Below are 12,287 nucleotides of genomic sequence, written 5' to 3'. Positions count from 1 at the left end.
CAGTGCCACTCATAGCTTCCACGAGAATTTGGGGGGGGGGGGCCTTTATTCTCAGTACGTACAAGCAGAAGTTGGAACACCATCCACAATGCCAAATGGTTAATGCAGACGGCCTTGAACTGCCTCCTACTGGCACATACACCACTGGTGGTGCCTCCCCTGGAAGAGCCTGTTCTGGTTTTGAATTCCTGGACACCCTTCTGGTCACCGCTGATAATATCTGACTGTACACACAAAAAAGATCTTGTCATGGCAAAACTAAAAGAGCTGGTGTTAATGGGGGGGAAACACAAAGGCCATCACAATCAGGATTGAAACCTTTCTGGACCCAACCAGACCAGGTCACCATAGAGGATGGCTTATTACTGCAGGGAGCAAGACTCATTGTCCTGGGTAATGGTAGCTCCTAGATACTGACTGAACTCCACCAGGATCATCTGGGGCATCCAAGACATAGATGTTGGCACAAAGCCATATCTGGTGGCCTGATTTGGATGCTGACATTGCCCCACCAATGCAGAGTGCCAACAAGAATAAAAATTGCCACCAGTGGCAGGCCCACATTCGTGGGAATGGCTGCGTAAACCCAGGACTTGATTACATGCTGACTATGCTGGTCCTTTCATGCTCAATGTTCCTGGTCATTGTGGACACCCACTCAAATTGGTTGTACATGCATAAAGTCCATTCGGCAAACTCAGGGATGACAACTGAGAAGCTTTGAGCATCGTTCGCAATACATGGAGTCTTAGCAGCATTGATCACAGATAGTGAGATGTCATTTACCAGCAGGGAATTTGACTATTTCCTAAAGTCAAATAGCATTTGGTACATAAGGATCGCTCCATATATTCTGTGTGGCGGAAAGAGCAGTTCAAGCATTGGAAACAGGTTTAAAGAAGCAGGCCACAGCATCACAACACCAAATTCTCCCAGTTCTTGTTCGATTTATGCAACAACGAGGATAGGTCCAGCAGAGATGCTGATGGGGAGAAATCTCCACACCAGGTTACACTTGATATTCCCAGATCTGGGGCGGGGGTGTAGGAGGAGGGTGAAATTGCATCAGGAACGCCGAAGCCGATTACATGCCTCCTCTAAGTCAGAGTGACGATTTAATTCAGGGTACAAAGTTTGGTGCCGGAGCCATGAAAATGGCCCTGTATGGGTACGAAGCAAAGTTTAATGCAAGGTCAGGTCCCATGACTTACAAAGTTCAGGCAGCTGAGGCAGTCCTGAACAAACATGTTGATCACCTGAAAGCCGCTACCTCACAAGTGGAGCAGGGGCAAAACATACCTGACTCCTTAAAGCAGCAGAAAGCCTGAGGGAGACCATACATTCTCCCCCTCCGTCTCATGTTAAGGAAACCTCAGAGTCCAAGGTAGGGGAGGGATGTAGTGATTGGAACCAGGTAGATCTTATTGGTCCAGGTTAACAACCTCAATCAAGGACACCAGTCAATCAGGTAGCCGTAGCTGACCAATTTCAATAGGGGATTTCGAATCTCCTCAGCTCAGGGCACTGACTCAAAGCTGGCTGGCCACAGCCAGTATACTGTGCACAAGTAAATAAATGGTGACTTGGTAGCGGGATACTGGCCTCTATGCAGTTATTTCATTAATAATGCTTACCCCTCCAGAGATGGGTCTAGGCTGGACTCAAGCTCTATCCCTCCAAATCACCTTATTACTTCTGTTAAAGGGGCAGCACCCCCAACCACATACATAACACGCTTTCCCCTTTAGTTATTGGCAAACTGAAGGCATTTACCAATGATAACTAGACATTAGCACACAGAAAAATCAGCAATGTCAGCCAATAACACACGGACCTCCAGTTCATCTACAAACGAGGCTTCCATTACTTATTGAGGAAGGAGCTGTGTAAACAGTATTTGCAATGAATGTCAGGTTAGTTGCTTTTAAAAGTAGCACATTGTGCAACAATTATTGGCTTTTGAAAACAGTTCTTTACTTTTGGTCCAATTTCAAAAATTCAGAAAAAAATAAACAAGCTTTACAATAGGTTGAATGGGATAGATGAAGTATAACCTTGGAAGAGGTGAAGTAATTCACCCTGACAGGAGAATGACTGCAGAATTTAGAAGTGCAGAGGTACTTTAAAATTCTGGCACATGAATCACAAAAAGTTCATATGCTGACTCAGCACAGAATATGTCCTTTATTACGAAAGAAATAGAACATAAAACTAAAGTTATGCTTCAGTTATACAGGAATTAAATGAGGCCATACCCTGAAAACTGTATGCCTGAATGCAGTTTTGTTTTCATTACTTAAGTAAGATAAAACCGAAACTGAGGCAGTTTGGAGGAGGTTAACCAAACTGATATCTGAAATGATTCTTAGGAAGATCGGTTGAACAGGCTCCATTGGAGTTTAGAGGAATAAGGGATGAACTGATTGAAGTAGATACAATCTCAAATTATCTTCTTAAGTTGGATATGGAAAGGATATTTTCCCCTTGTAGGTCAATCCAGAACCAGGTGACACCGTGGTAACATTTAGGAGTTGCCCTTTTCACAACAGATGAGATGTTTCTCTTGCAGGGGGTTGAGAGATTTTGGAACCCTTGGCATTAGAATATAGTGGAAGTATAGCATCATTCAACAATTTTCAGGCAGAGGCGGACAGGTGGTTGTGAGGCAGGGGAATCAAAAGTTGTTTGGAAATGTGGAATTCAGAACAAATAGATCAGCCATGATCTTAGTGCACATCAGAGCAGGCTCCAGAAGCTGAGATGTTTACTTGTGCCCCGATTGCATATGTTCACTCAGAAGGTTGTTAATCTATGGAATTCCTTGCCCAGTGAAGTAGTTGATGCTACTTCAGTAAACGTTTTTAAAGCTAAGGTAGATTTTTTTTGAACAATAAAGGGATTAAGGGATACAGTGAAAACGTGGGTAAGTAGATCTGAGTCCACGAAAAGATCAGCCATGATTTTATTGAGTGACGGAGAAAGCCCAAAGGGCCGAATGGCCTACTCCTGCTCCTTATGCTCATATTTTCTCTCTTTTTCAAAGTTGAGAATTTATGCTACCTTTGCCAAGCATAAGATTCAAGTGATTTCTTCAATCATGACACACCATAGCAAATCACATGCTCTAATAAACAGCTCTTAACTTTTTAAATATTTTCTAAATCAACCTGTTCAGTGATGTTATTAAACACCTCTAGAGCAGGTGGAACTTGAACATGCCTTTTGACTCAGCTGCAGGGACACTGCCACTGTGTGTCACACGACTCCTTCGACAGCTCTTCTTAGAGACTTGTTTTAACCTGCAACAGCTTGGCTCATGTCCTTCCTGTTTGAGTCTTAATCAGGAGGTTATGCATTCAAGCTGCAGTTCAGGACTTGTACATATTACCCATGTTATGGAAGTACCAACCTGTCAGCAAAATGTTAAGCCAGTGACCTGTTTGTAGCTTCAGATGAATATAAACAATTCTACACTAATTATTCTAAATGAATGCTGCAATTTTCTCCAAAATTCACTCCTCAGCCATTGTGAGCACAACCTATAATCTGGTCATTTATGTTGTGCTTACTTACCAAATATAAACAACAGCTCTTCAAAAATTAATCATTGACTGAAGCAATTAGAACAGAGGTTCTAATACACTATGAACTAACTCAATACAAAAGTGCCAAATAAACGTAAATTCTTCATTTTGTTTAAACACAATTCCAACCACATCACCAGTTCCTAAATCAGAGACTTCTCAATTCTGGTGTCGCCATTGGGATGGAATTATGTCACATCTCAAAGCTTACTAACAAGGAATGAATACTACAGGGATCTAATTAAACACTTCTGTTTCCCAGGCTGTGCTCCAGAAACCTGGCAACACGGTGTGTTTTTATTTTTTATTTCTTTCATAGGATGCGGGTGTTGTTGGCAAGGCCAGCATTTACAGCCCATCCTTTGTTGTTCTTGTAAAAAGTCTTGAACCAAATTCTTACACACAACAAAATGGCTTAAGGCCATTTCAGAGGCTAGACTGGAATCACGCATGCCTCCCCTTTTCCTGCACCTATGCAAGGTCTCAATGCATACTGCACTTTAGTGCGTCTACCTACGTGGGCTGCTTCAAAGCTGCCAACCATTCCAAACCATTCGTAGTTAAACATGCATCAGTTATAGCCAACAGCTGAGGAAATCTTCACACCACCCATGTAAAATACAAAACACGGCAGGGAAAACTCAGTTATGCAGCTCCACACACCCACTGAAGTAAAAGAAAAACATTTTTACAAAGACTGCACAGAGATGTGAACAGCAATGCTACCTAGGCAGCCGAGTTACTTCACAACCCACAATATAGAACAGGTTTAGACTGAGTTTAAGACTATTGAGGTAATACTGGCTCCATATGACTATTTGGGGTGGCAAAAAGAGGGAAAGGATCGCAACTTCTAATTGTCTAAGTTTCCTCCACTGCGAATTAAAAATAAGGGTTTTGTTCAAAGGTGTGATTGGCTGTAACATCCATTCGTTGTGCCCAGGAAACAAAATGACATCCTATTTAGGTCTGTTCAGACTTGCGTAACTTTTTCTGTGGGGTCAGAGGCAGCTTTGCCTCCGGTGGAGGTGGAATAAGAGAATTCTAACAGCAAGGCCACAATTGCGTTGCACATTTGCTGTTCTTCCATACTCGGACTGATTTATTAAGCAACTGTATGATATCGCAGCTTTAAGTCACTGTGAAATCAATGGGCAGATGCAGATTATGAGTTGCAATTGAACACGTGTCTCAAGATTTACATTTGTCATAGAGTCACCAATAAAAATCCTCACTCATTAACAAAACTAAACATAACCTAGCTTGATTTACTAAGTAGCAAACTGAAAATTTACATGAATGAAACACTAAATGAACTACAGGAGCTAATGCAGTTACCCAAAATAATCTTAGAAAATTGTGTCCCAGTTTTGAGCATACAAAAACCACATTCATCCAAAAATCAGGTCTATGCTTGCCACTATAAACTAACTCAATTACATCATCTAAATAAGAAGCACTTGGCTAAGTCTCATCTGGAGGCAGTTTAAACTCTTCAGTATAAACCATGTGATCCAAGTCCCTTCTGCTAACCAATATCAAGTACATACGGTCCCTTCTAAACATACACGCCTCCACCTCCAACCCCACTCCACACTCAGGATCATCTGCCACATGACACAGATTGCCCAGTCATTTCATTGCAAACATGTATGCAAAATAGTGTGACCCAGCGCGGACCTTGTTATCTGCAGAGTGCTGAATATGAACCTAGAGATGTTTCAGCATCAATTTAACGATGGGCTTCACAACTGTCAGCTCTCTCGATTAGATCACAGCACCTTCTGTGAGAAGGTATTCACGTCACATACCACAAATCCATTCAGCCAATCTGGAAAACACAAATGCCTTTCTTTCCTCTCACTCAGAACTGTAAGGATCCCCTCAAGCTATCCTAATTGAAATCCGTACCTTTAGGGCCTGCCACTTCTGCCACTGTTAGTGATGCTAGGATTCACCAGGCCTACTCTCTGACATCATTACGTACAAGTGTTAAACATTGTCCATAACAAACTGAGCCTCTTCCCAATAAACCGTGGTTAGTTTTATCAGCCTTAGTTTGCCTCGCTTCATCACTACCTGCATCAATCTACTGTCCATTGAGGGCAAGTGGAAGCTAAAACTCAAATCAAATAAATTGTTATTTGTCATCAAAATGTTTGAAATGTTTGCTTGAACAAGCCATCTTCCCATCACTTGTGTTAACTTACAAGTCTATTCCCAGCAATTATTCTCCTGTTTATTCCCATTGCTCTTTCTTGTATAAGAAGGAATTATAGAACATAGAACATAGAACAGTACAGCACAGAACAGGCCCTTCAGCCCACAATGTTGTGCCGACCATTGATCCTCATGTATGCACCCTCAAATTTCTGTGACCATATGCATGTCCAGCAGTCTCTTAAATGACCCCAATGACCTTGCTTCCACAACTGCTGCTGGCAACGCATTCCATGCTCTCACAACTCTCTGTGTAAAATTATGTTGGCAGTGGATCCTTATCATAGTAACTTTCTCAGCAATCTGAACTACAAGTACTACAACGACAGCCATCTGCTAGACCTTCCTCCATCAAAGTACAAGATCAGTACTGCCGTATGTCAAACTGATAGATATGAACTTGCACAAACAACCTTCTGTTGTGTATCTGAAGAATCCAAATGCAGCAGTCCAGCCACTGTGAACCAGAGCAGTTTCTTTCTTCCAACAAAGTTTAATTTTTTTTAAACGGCACAATAATAAACCATTCAAATGTTTGCCTTTATTGGTCATTTGTTTTCATGCATTTACATTGATCAGCTGCCCTGAACATGGTTTCTAGAAGAACCTGAAGACAGGTGTACCACTATGGACCAGTAGTGTGGTATCAATATTTGCTCTTAAAACTGTCCAGAATACTTCCAACCAAGATTTTGACAGTTTTTATTCAAGTTTTTTTTGCAAAAGACAAGTCAGAGTGCGTTTTAAAATGTATGGAGAACATAGGTCAACCATGAGGCTCACTGCTAACTCAATCCCACTCAACCTAACTACAAGACTTGCCAACAACCACATCGTACAAGTTCATCTATGCAGTTGACACCAGTTGCACCATGTGAGCATCAGAAACCAGAGGAATGAATCAAACCTTTAATGAAGACATTACAATGCTGATTGATGTTGGAGCACATCGCGGCTCAATGCTGAATCCAAACTACACATTTTTATGGAAGACCAGAAATTATAAAATGATCTCAATCCACATATTGGAAAGACTCGGGGTAGATCTTGCAGAAGACAAAATCCTAATGAAAACAGCTGAACAGTCAAAACGAGAAACATTCTACAAAATAAACCTACTATATCTGCAGAGGTTGCTAGTGCCAGAACATTTATGTAAATGATGAGGTTCCAATTACAGTCTCGACCAAATACAGAATGCATGTTTTACGAAGGTCATCAACTACCCTATTGCTGACGCTCAATCAAATGCAACAACACACATTACTACTATAATCCTCCACACAACACCTATCCTCAATCCTGATAAAGGGTATAAACCCAAAATGTGTTCCTGCTCCTCCAATGCTGATTGATCTGTGTTACTCCAGCTCTACACTGTATTGACCAATCCTCTGGCTTCCCATCTTTGTTAACATAACTCTACCATACATTCACCAAATGATGAAAGGTTGGCGGAAACCATCCATACAGTAGCTCTCTAACTCCTCTGTGATGCTGACATGTTCAACCCAGATACAGCAAGGTTTCTACCTCAGCACTCATATGCAGCAACATTTCTGAGCAAGATCCACCAGCAAACATTTGAATCAAAGGAAGGGAAACATGGGACATCACTAACCAGTTTGTATCGACAAGCACTCGGTCGAATAGCAGGTTTTGAGTCAAGGTACAACTGGTCCTTTCAGTGCCAGCCAGGGTGGCCTGTATAGGCAATTTCCACTGCCCAGGAGTCAGTACAAAGTTGTTTTACACTTACGAAGCAAGGTAAATAACGTTGCACAAGACCAAAAATGTCTACTCTACAGGCTAAGCAGTGCACCAATAACCTTCAACTCAGCAAACAAGGCAACTATCAATTGACTTTGTGGTTTGATATTCAAAAAAATGATGGAGATTTGCAAGTAAGGTTGGTAGCCATTTAAAAGGGTGAAGAAGAAGAAATAGGGAATAAAATCAGACTTAAGAAATAAATATCTGAATAAATTAAATGAAATTCAGCAGCAAAATACCTAGGCACAAATATAAAATGCAATTCTGGATTGTTGTGATTCTGGGAATCTTCGATCCATATTGCTCTTTTAAAACTCAAATGCTTATTAATTTCAGTTCAAATGAAACTGAACCTCAACTATACATTTAGCCAGAGTTTATTACATCATTGAAAAAAAAATTGGATATTTCACAGGCTTCATGAAAACAATGGTTATTGCAAGGGAAGTGGACTTGTAAACCACAAACATCCACTGGACAGACTTAGCAAAATCCAGTAACATGCAATTCAAGACAGACCACTTGGTCTTTCTCCAAAATCACAATATCTGAACACCTGAATTCAGGTTCTTGAACAAACACAAGAAGCACTTGCTCTTTTCAGCTTTCACATCTATTTTCAGCTCATCACTCCAAAGCCACACTATGACGCAGCACAAATGCAATGAAATTACAGCATAAGGTGGATGCTAACTGTTCCACCTTAAAGCTAATCTCAGCCGCCCAGAAATCAACATTTTTTTAAAAATTACATCATGCAAAATTTAAAAAAACTTGTGAAGTACTCTTATCTCAATAATTCAAGGATGCTAACAAAATCTACAGAACAACTTGGATTGATTTTGCACATTTCACATCACACAATGTTCCAGAGTACGTAACCTAACATTTGGTAGAAAGCCAAAATAGGAAATATTCAAGCTGATGGTCATAAGTTTGGTGAAAGAGGTCAATGATAAGGAACATTGTAATGATGCAAACAGAAGCCCAAAGACAATGAAGTTTTGAACTTAAAGCCACGCAGTTCAGGGAATGATCAGGAAAGTAATCAAAGACATTCAACAGGTCAGAAATGCAGCAGGGATACTTTGGTCAGCGATGGGGCTGATGGGAACCAGTCACACGGGGAATAAAAAGTGATGGACGATCATTTTAAACTTGAGGCATTCTATAACTAGACATTCGAGTAGTCTGTAAGCACGAGCACTGGCACGACAATGAAACGTTAGGTCAAAGTACACCACAATCGTCAGGTCTTCAAGTAACAGTGGCATGGATGAGCTGATTCAGGGCAGAATGCAGCATTGCTAGTTGTGGAAACAGGTCATGATGACGACATGGTGGTGTGCGAATACCACTTTATACCACTGAAAATGTTACAAGGCATTTCAGACCACAACTTTAATCTATTGATTAAACCTTGATTTTCATGCAGCAGAAAATTACACTGATTTGTAATCCCGTATGCGTCCCAATACAAGCCCAAGTGAAATTGATGACCACCCAAAAGGTGCGATATGCAGATTTGGATTTGGAAATAAAATAATTATTCTCGGAACACGAACTGTGCTGATTTGGAAATCGCTGATATCACCTGAAGTGACCTACAGTAATGTTGATGAGAGATCTTATTGTTTCTCACCAACTGACGAACAGCAAAGCGAGAAAGTAATGGAATAAAAACAATGGGGAATGGATTTGCCTATATTTGTGCTATAGTTAAAGGATTTTATCCTGGTCCCTATGTGTCTTACCATGGTGACTGAAAATGTTACAGGCGGCTTCGTTACTCCTGGCTGCTGTGTCTCGCCTCTTGGCCCCATGTCCGGGCCTCGTTGTGCCAAGCCTACCCCTGCCGGGCTGGACTGCCTCCCCAACCGCACCAAAACCAGCAGCTCCGCCAACACGGGCCTGCTGCTGCCCCATCCCCGGTCTTTCCAAGAGCGTCCGTCCCGAATCCCGGTCTTTCGGAGCCTTTTCCTTTACATCCTCACTCGCTATGCACTCCCGCTTCTCGGCAGATTTATTGTGTCGCTCTCTGCCCCTACCCGGCCGGCTCGGCACGGCCCGGCTTCCTCTCCGCCTGATATATAGTCACAGGTTGGGGTCGCCGCCCGGTCCCCTTCCCTCGGGCTGAGAGGGGAAGGAGAGGGGTCGGGGGTTCTTGTCTCTTCAAAGCGAATGCAAAGCACCGTCCCTGCAGATACCGCGGCGGAAAAGAGAAAGGGGCGGGCGATCACTCTTCCTCAGCTCTGGCACAGCAGCCGCTCTCTCCGCCGACTCCGCATCCGCCCCCGTCCCCGCTGTCCGTTTGCAAACGCCTGTGCCCCAAGCCACAACGAGGCGTTCCATTCAGGCTCCTCCAAGATGGTCTTCCAAAAGTCCACACTGTCGCTGGTCCTCCAAGGCACTCCTCCGCCACTGGTCCTCCGAGATGGTCCTCCAAGACTCTCCTCCCTCACCGGTCCTCCAAGACACTCCACCGTCACTGGCCCTCCAAGACTCTCTGGCACTGATCTTCCGAGACTGTTCCCTGCTGCCGAACATCGAAAGAACCAGGTGCCAGTGTTTAAATTGATTTACCGACAGGAATGGATGTTTCTGAGTAAGAGAGGACTGACCACAGTTCTGAGAAGATAATATCGTCCTGCTGCTAAATCTAAACGATCGGTCGGAAGGGTTTGGAGTCAGAGGAGGGAAGCCTAAGCTGAATACTCACCTTTTCATTGGGATCACAAGACTAATCAGAGACATTACTGTTGTCCAAATTTTCATTTAATGCAGCTAACTGACAAACCTGCAGGAAACGTATCTTGATGGCACCTGATTCTCTTGGAATCATGTGTATCTGTTCATTAGACCTCATGTACAACATACACAGAACTTTTACTGAACTTCAAATTGATCAATATTGAATTAGGCATGACTTGGAAAGTCCTCTCCACGGTACATTGGTGAGTAAAATCAGTGTTGAATGAAACCAGCTAATTCCTACAAGAAAAAGCTGTTACCATGAATAATAGAGCCAGATATTCCCCCGAGAGCTAGTTGCATAACATAAGCTCCCCATTTAATGCAGCGAAAATGAATTGACCAGGGTTTGTAAGTTTTTAAACTGTTGATGACATCATATTTCCAATGTATATTTCTTTTTCATGTTCCAAAGAAACAATAATTTTCAGATTCAAAATTATAGCCAAATCTAAAGATCAAGGAAAAGGCACAGAAATTGTTGTACAAGATGGCCGTAGTCAGAATTACAAGGAGGGGGGTGATGTTTTCCATTTTCTATTGCGCACTGAATTGTCATCAGGTCTAGTTTTTATTTCTAAAGTGGACCCAATGGTGTCAGCATAATTTTGAATAGATTAGATTAGATTAGATTCCCTGCAGTGTGGAGACAGGCCCTTCAGCCCAACAAGTCCACACCGCCCCTTGAAGTATCCCACCCAGGCCCACCCCCCTATAACCCACACACCCCTGAACACTACGGGCAATTTAGCATGGCCGATCCATCTAGCCTGCACATCTTTGGACTGTGGGAGGAAACCGGAGCACCTGGAGGAAATCCACGCAGACACAGGGAGAATGTGCAAACTCCACACAGACAGTCACCCGAAGCTGGAATCGAACCCAGGTTCCTGGCGCTGTGAGGCTGCAGGGCTAACCACTGAGTCACTGTGCCGCCCTAATGTCCTAATAACACAGTACAAGAAGACATAATTCAGTATAAGACCAAAGCATAAAAATCTAGAAGGTGCAACATTTAAGTTCCTGGCTTGCAATGAGATAGCAAAGCGCTTCCCAAATGCTTCCCTCTGTGACACCACATAGAGGTTTTGTGATGACGCCTTTGTGTGAATTGTAAAGCCAAGCAGCAGGGAGGATATTTGGATGGAAGAAAGAAGCAAAATATTTGATCTTTGGGGATTTCTAACAACTTACTTTTTCACTGGCTTTTTTAATAATCAAAAACCAGATGCCGAAGACCAGGTAATTAGGCCTTGCCAACCACAGAAGTATGTGAAGAATGAAAGAGGATTCACAGCTGTTAACATTCGGTCAGAGCTGCAAGGGGAAGGCACCACTGACATGGAGCTCGCAATTCCAGAATTTCATCTTGCAGTCCACTGTTTGAGAATTTCTGATTTAGCATAACCCAGCAGAGAAGCAGCTCGACTCCTGCTGTTGACATCAGTACTTCTGGTCTAAAGAATATACAAGTCAGCCAAGATTCTTGAACCAGGGAGAAATGGTTTGCTGAAGCAGTGACAGTTTGCTTAATTGTCAATCCAAGAACACAGCTATTTATTGCTCAGATTGAACACTTACTTGCATCAGTAATATATCAGTTTGTTTTTGACGGAGTAGACTTTCTTAACAGTTGAACAAAATCAGTGAATCAGCAATTACTATCTGAGCCAGTGATGAAGGGTCTAGGCCCGAAACATCAGCTTTTGTGCTCCTGAGATGCTGCTTGGCCTGCTGTGTTCATCCAGCTCCACACTTAGTTATCTTGGATTCTCCAGCATCTGCAGTTCCCATTATGTCTATTATCAGAGAAAAAGAAATGTTAGATTAAGAATGAATGAAAAAGGATTGGAAAAGGAAGAAAACACGAAGTTTTGAAACCAAAGAAGAAGAATTTGCTTTCAGTAAGATCGAGAGTCAACAGTCTGAATTGCTTTCTTTCTGGGCTAGAGAGATTAA

The 12,287-nt window shown here is 42.4% G+C and overlaps 1 protein-coding gene across 5 annotated transcripts in view; it reads right to left on the bottom strand.

Moving 5' to 3' along the window:
• abl2 (c-abl oncogene 2, non-receptor tyrosine kinase) overlaps nucleotides 1-9,989 on the bottom strand; it is a 108,078-nt gene extending 98,089 nt beyond the window's left edge. For all 5 annotated transcript variants that reach the window (XM_048539917.1, XM_048539918.1, XM_048539921.1 and 2 more), the window contains exon 1: nucleotides 9,332-9,989. In XM_048539917.1, coding sequence (XP_048395874.1) covers nucleotides 9,332-9,503 — 172 coding nt within the window. In that variant the 5' untranslated portion in view covers nucleotides 9,504-9,989. The remainder of the gene's footprint in view (nucleotides 1-9,331) is intronic.
• Nucleotides 9,990-12,287: the final 2,298 nt, after the last annotated feature.

The sequence above is a fragment of the Stegostoma tigrinum genome, chromosome 8, assembly GCF_030684315.1.
Source record: "Stegostoma tigrinum isolate sSteTig4 chromosome 8, sSteTig4.hap1, whole genome shotgun sequence".
NCBI classification, from domain to species: Eukaryota; Metazoa; Chordata; class Chondrichthyes; order Orectolobiformes; family Stegostomatidae; genus Stegostoma; species Stegostoma tigrinum.
This window is presented reverse-complemented; position numbering and strand designations above follow the sequence as displayed.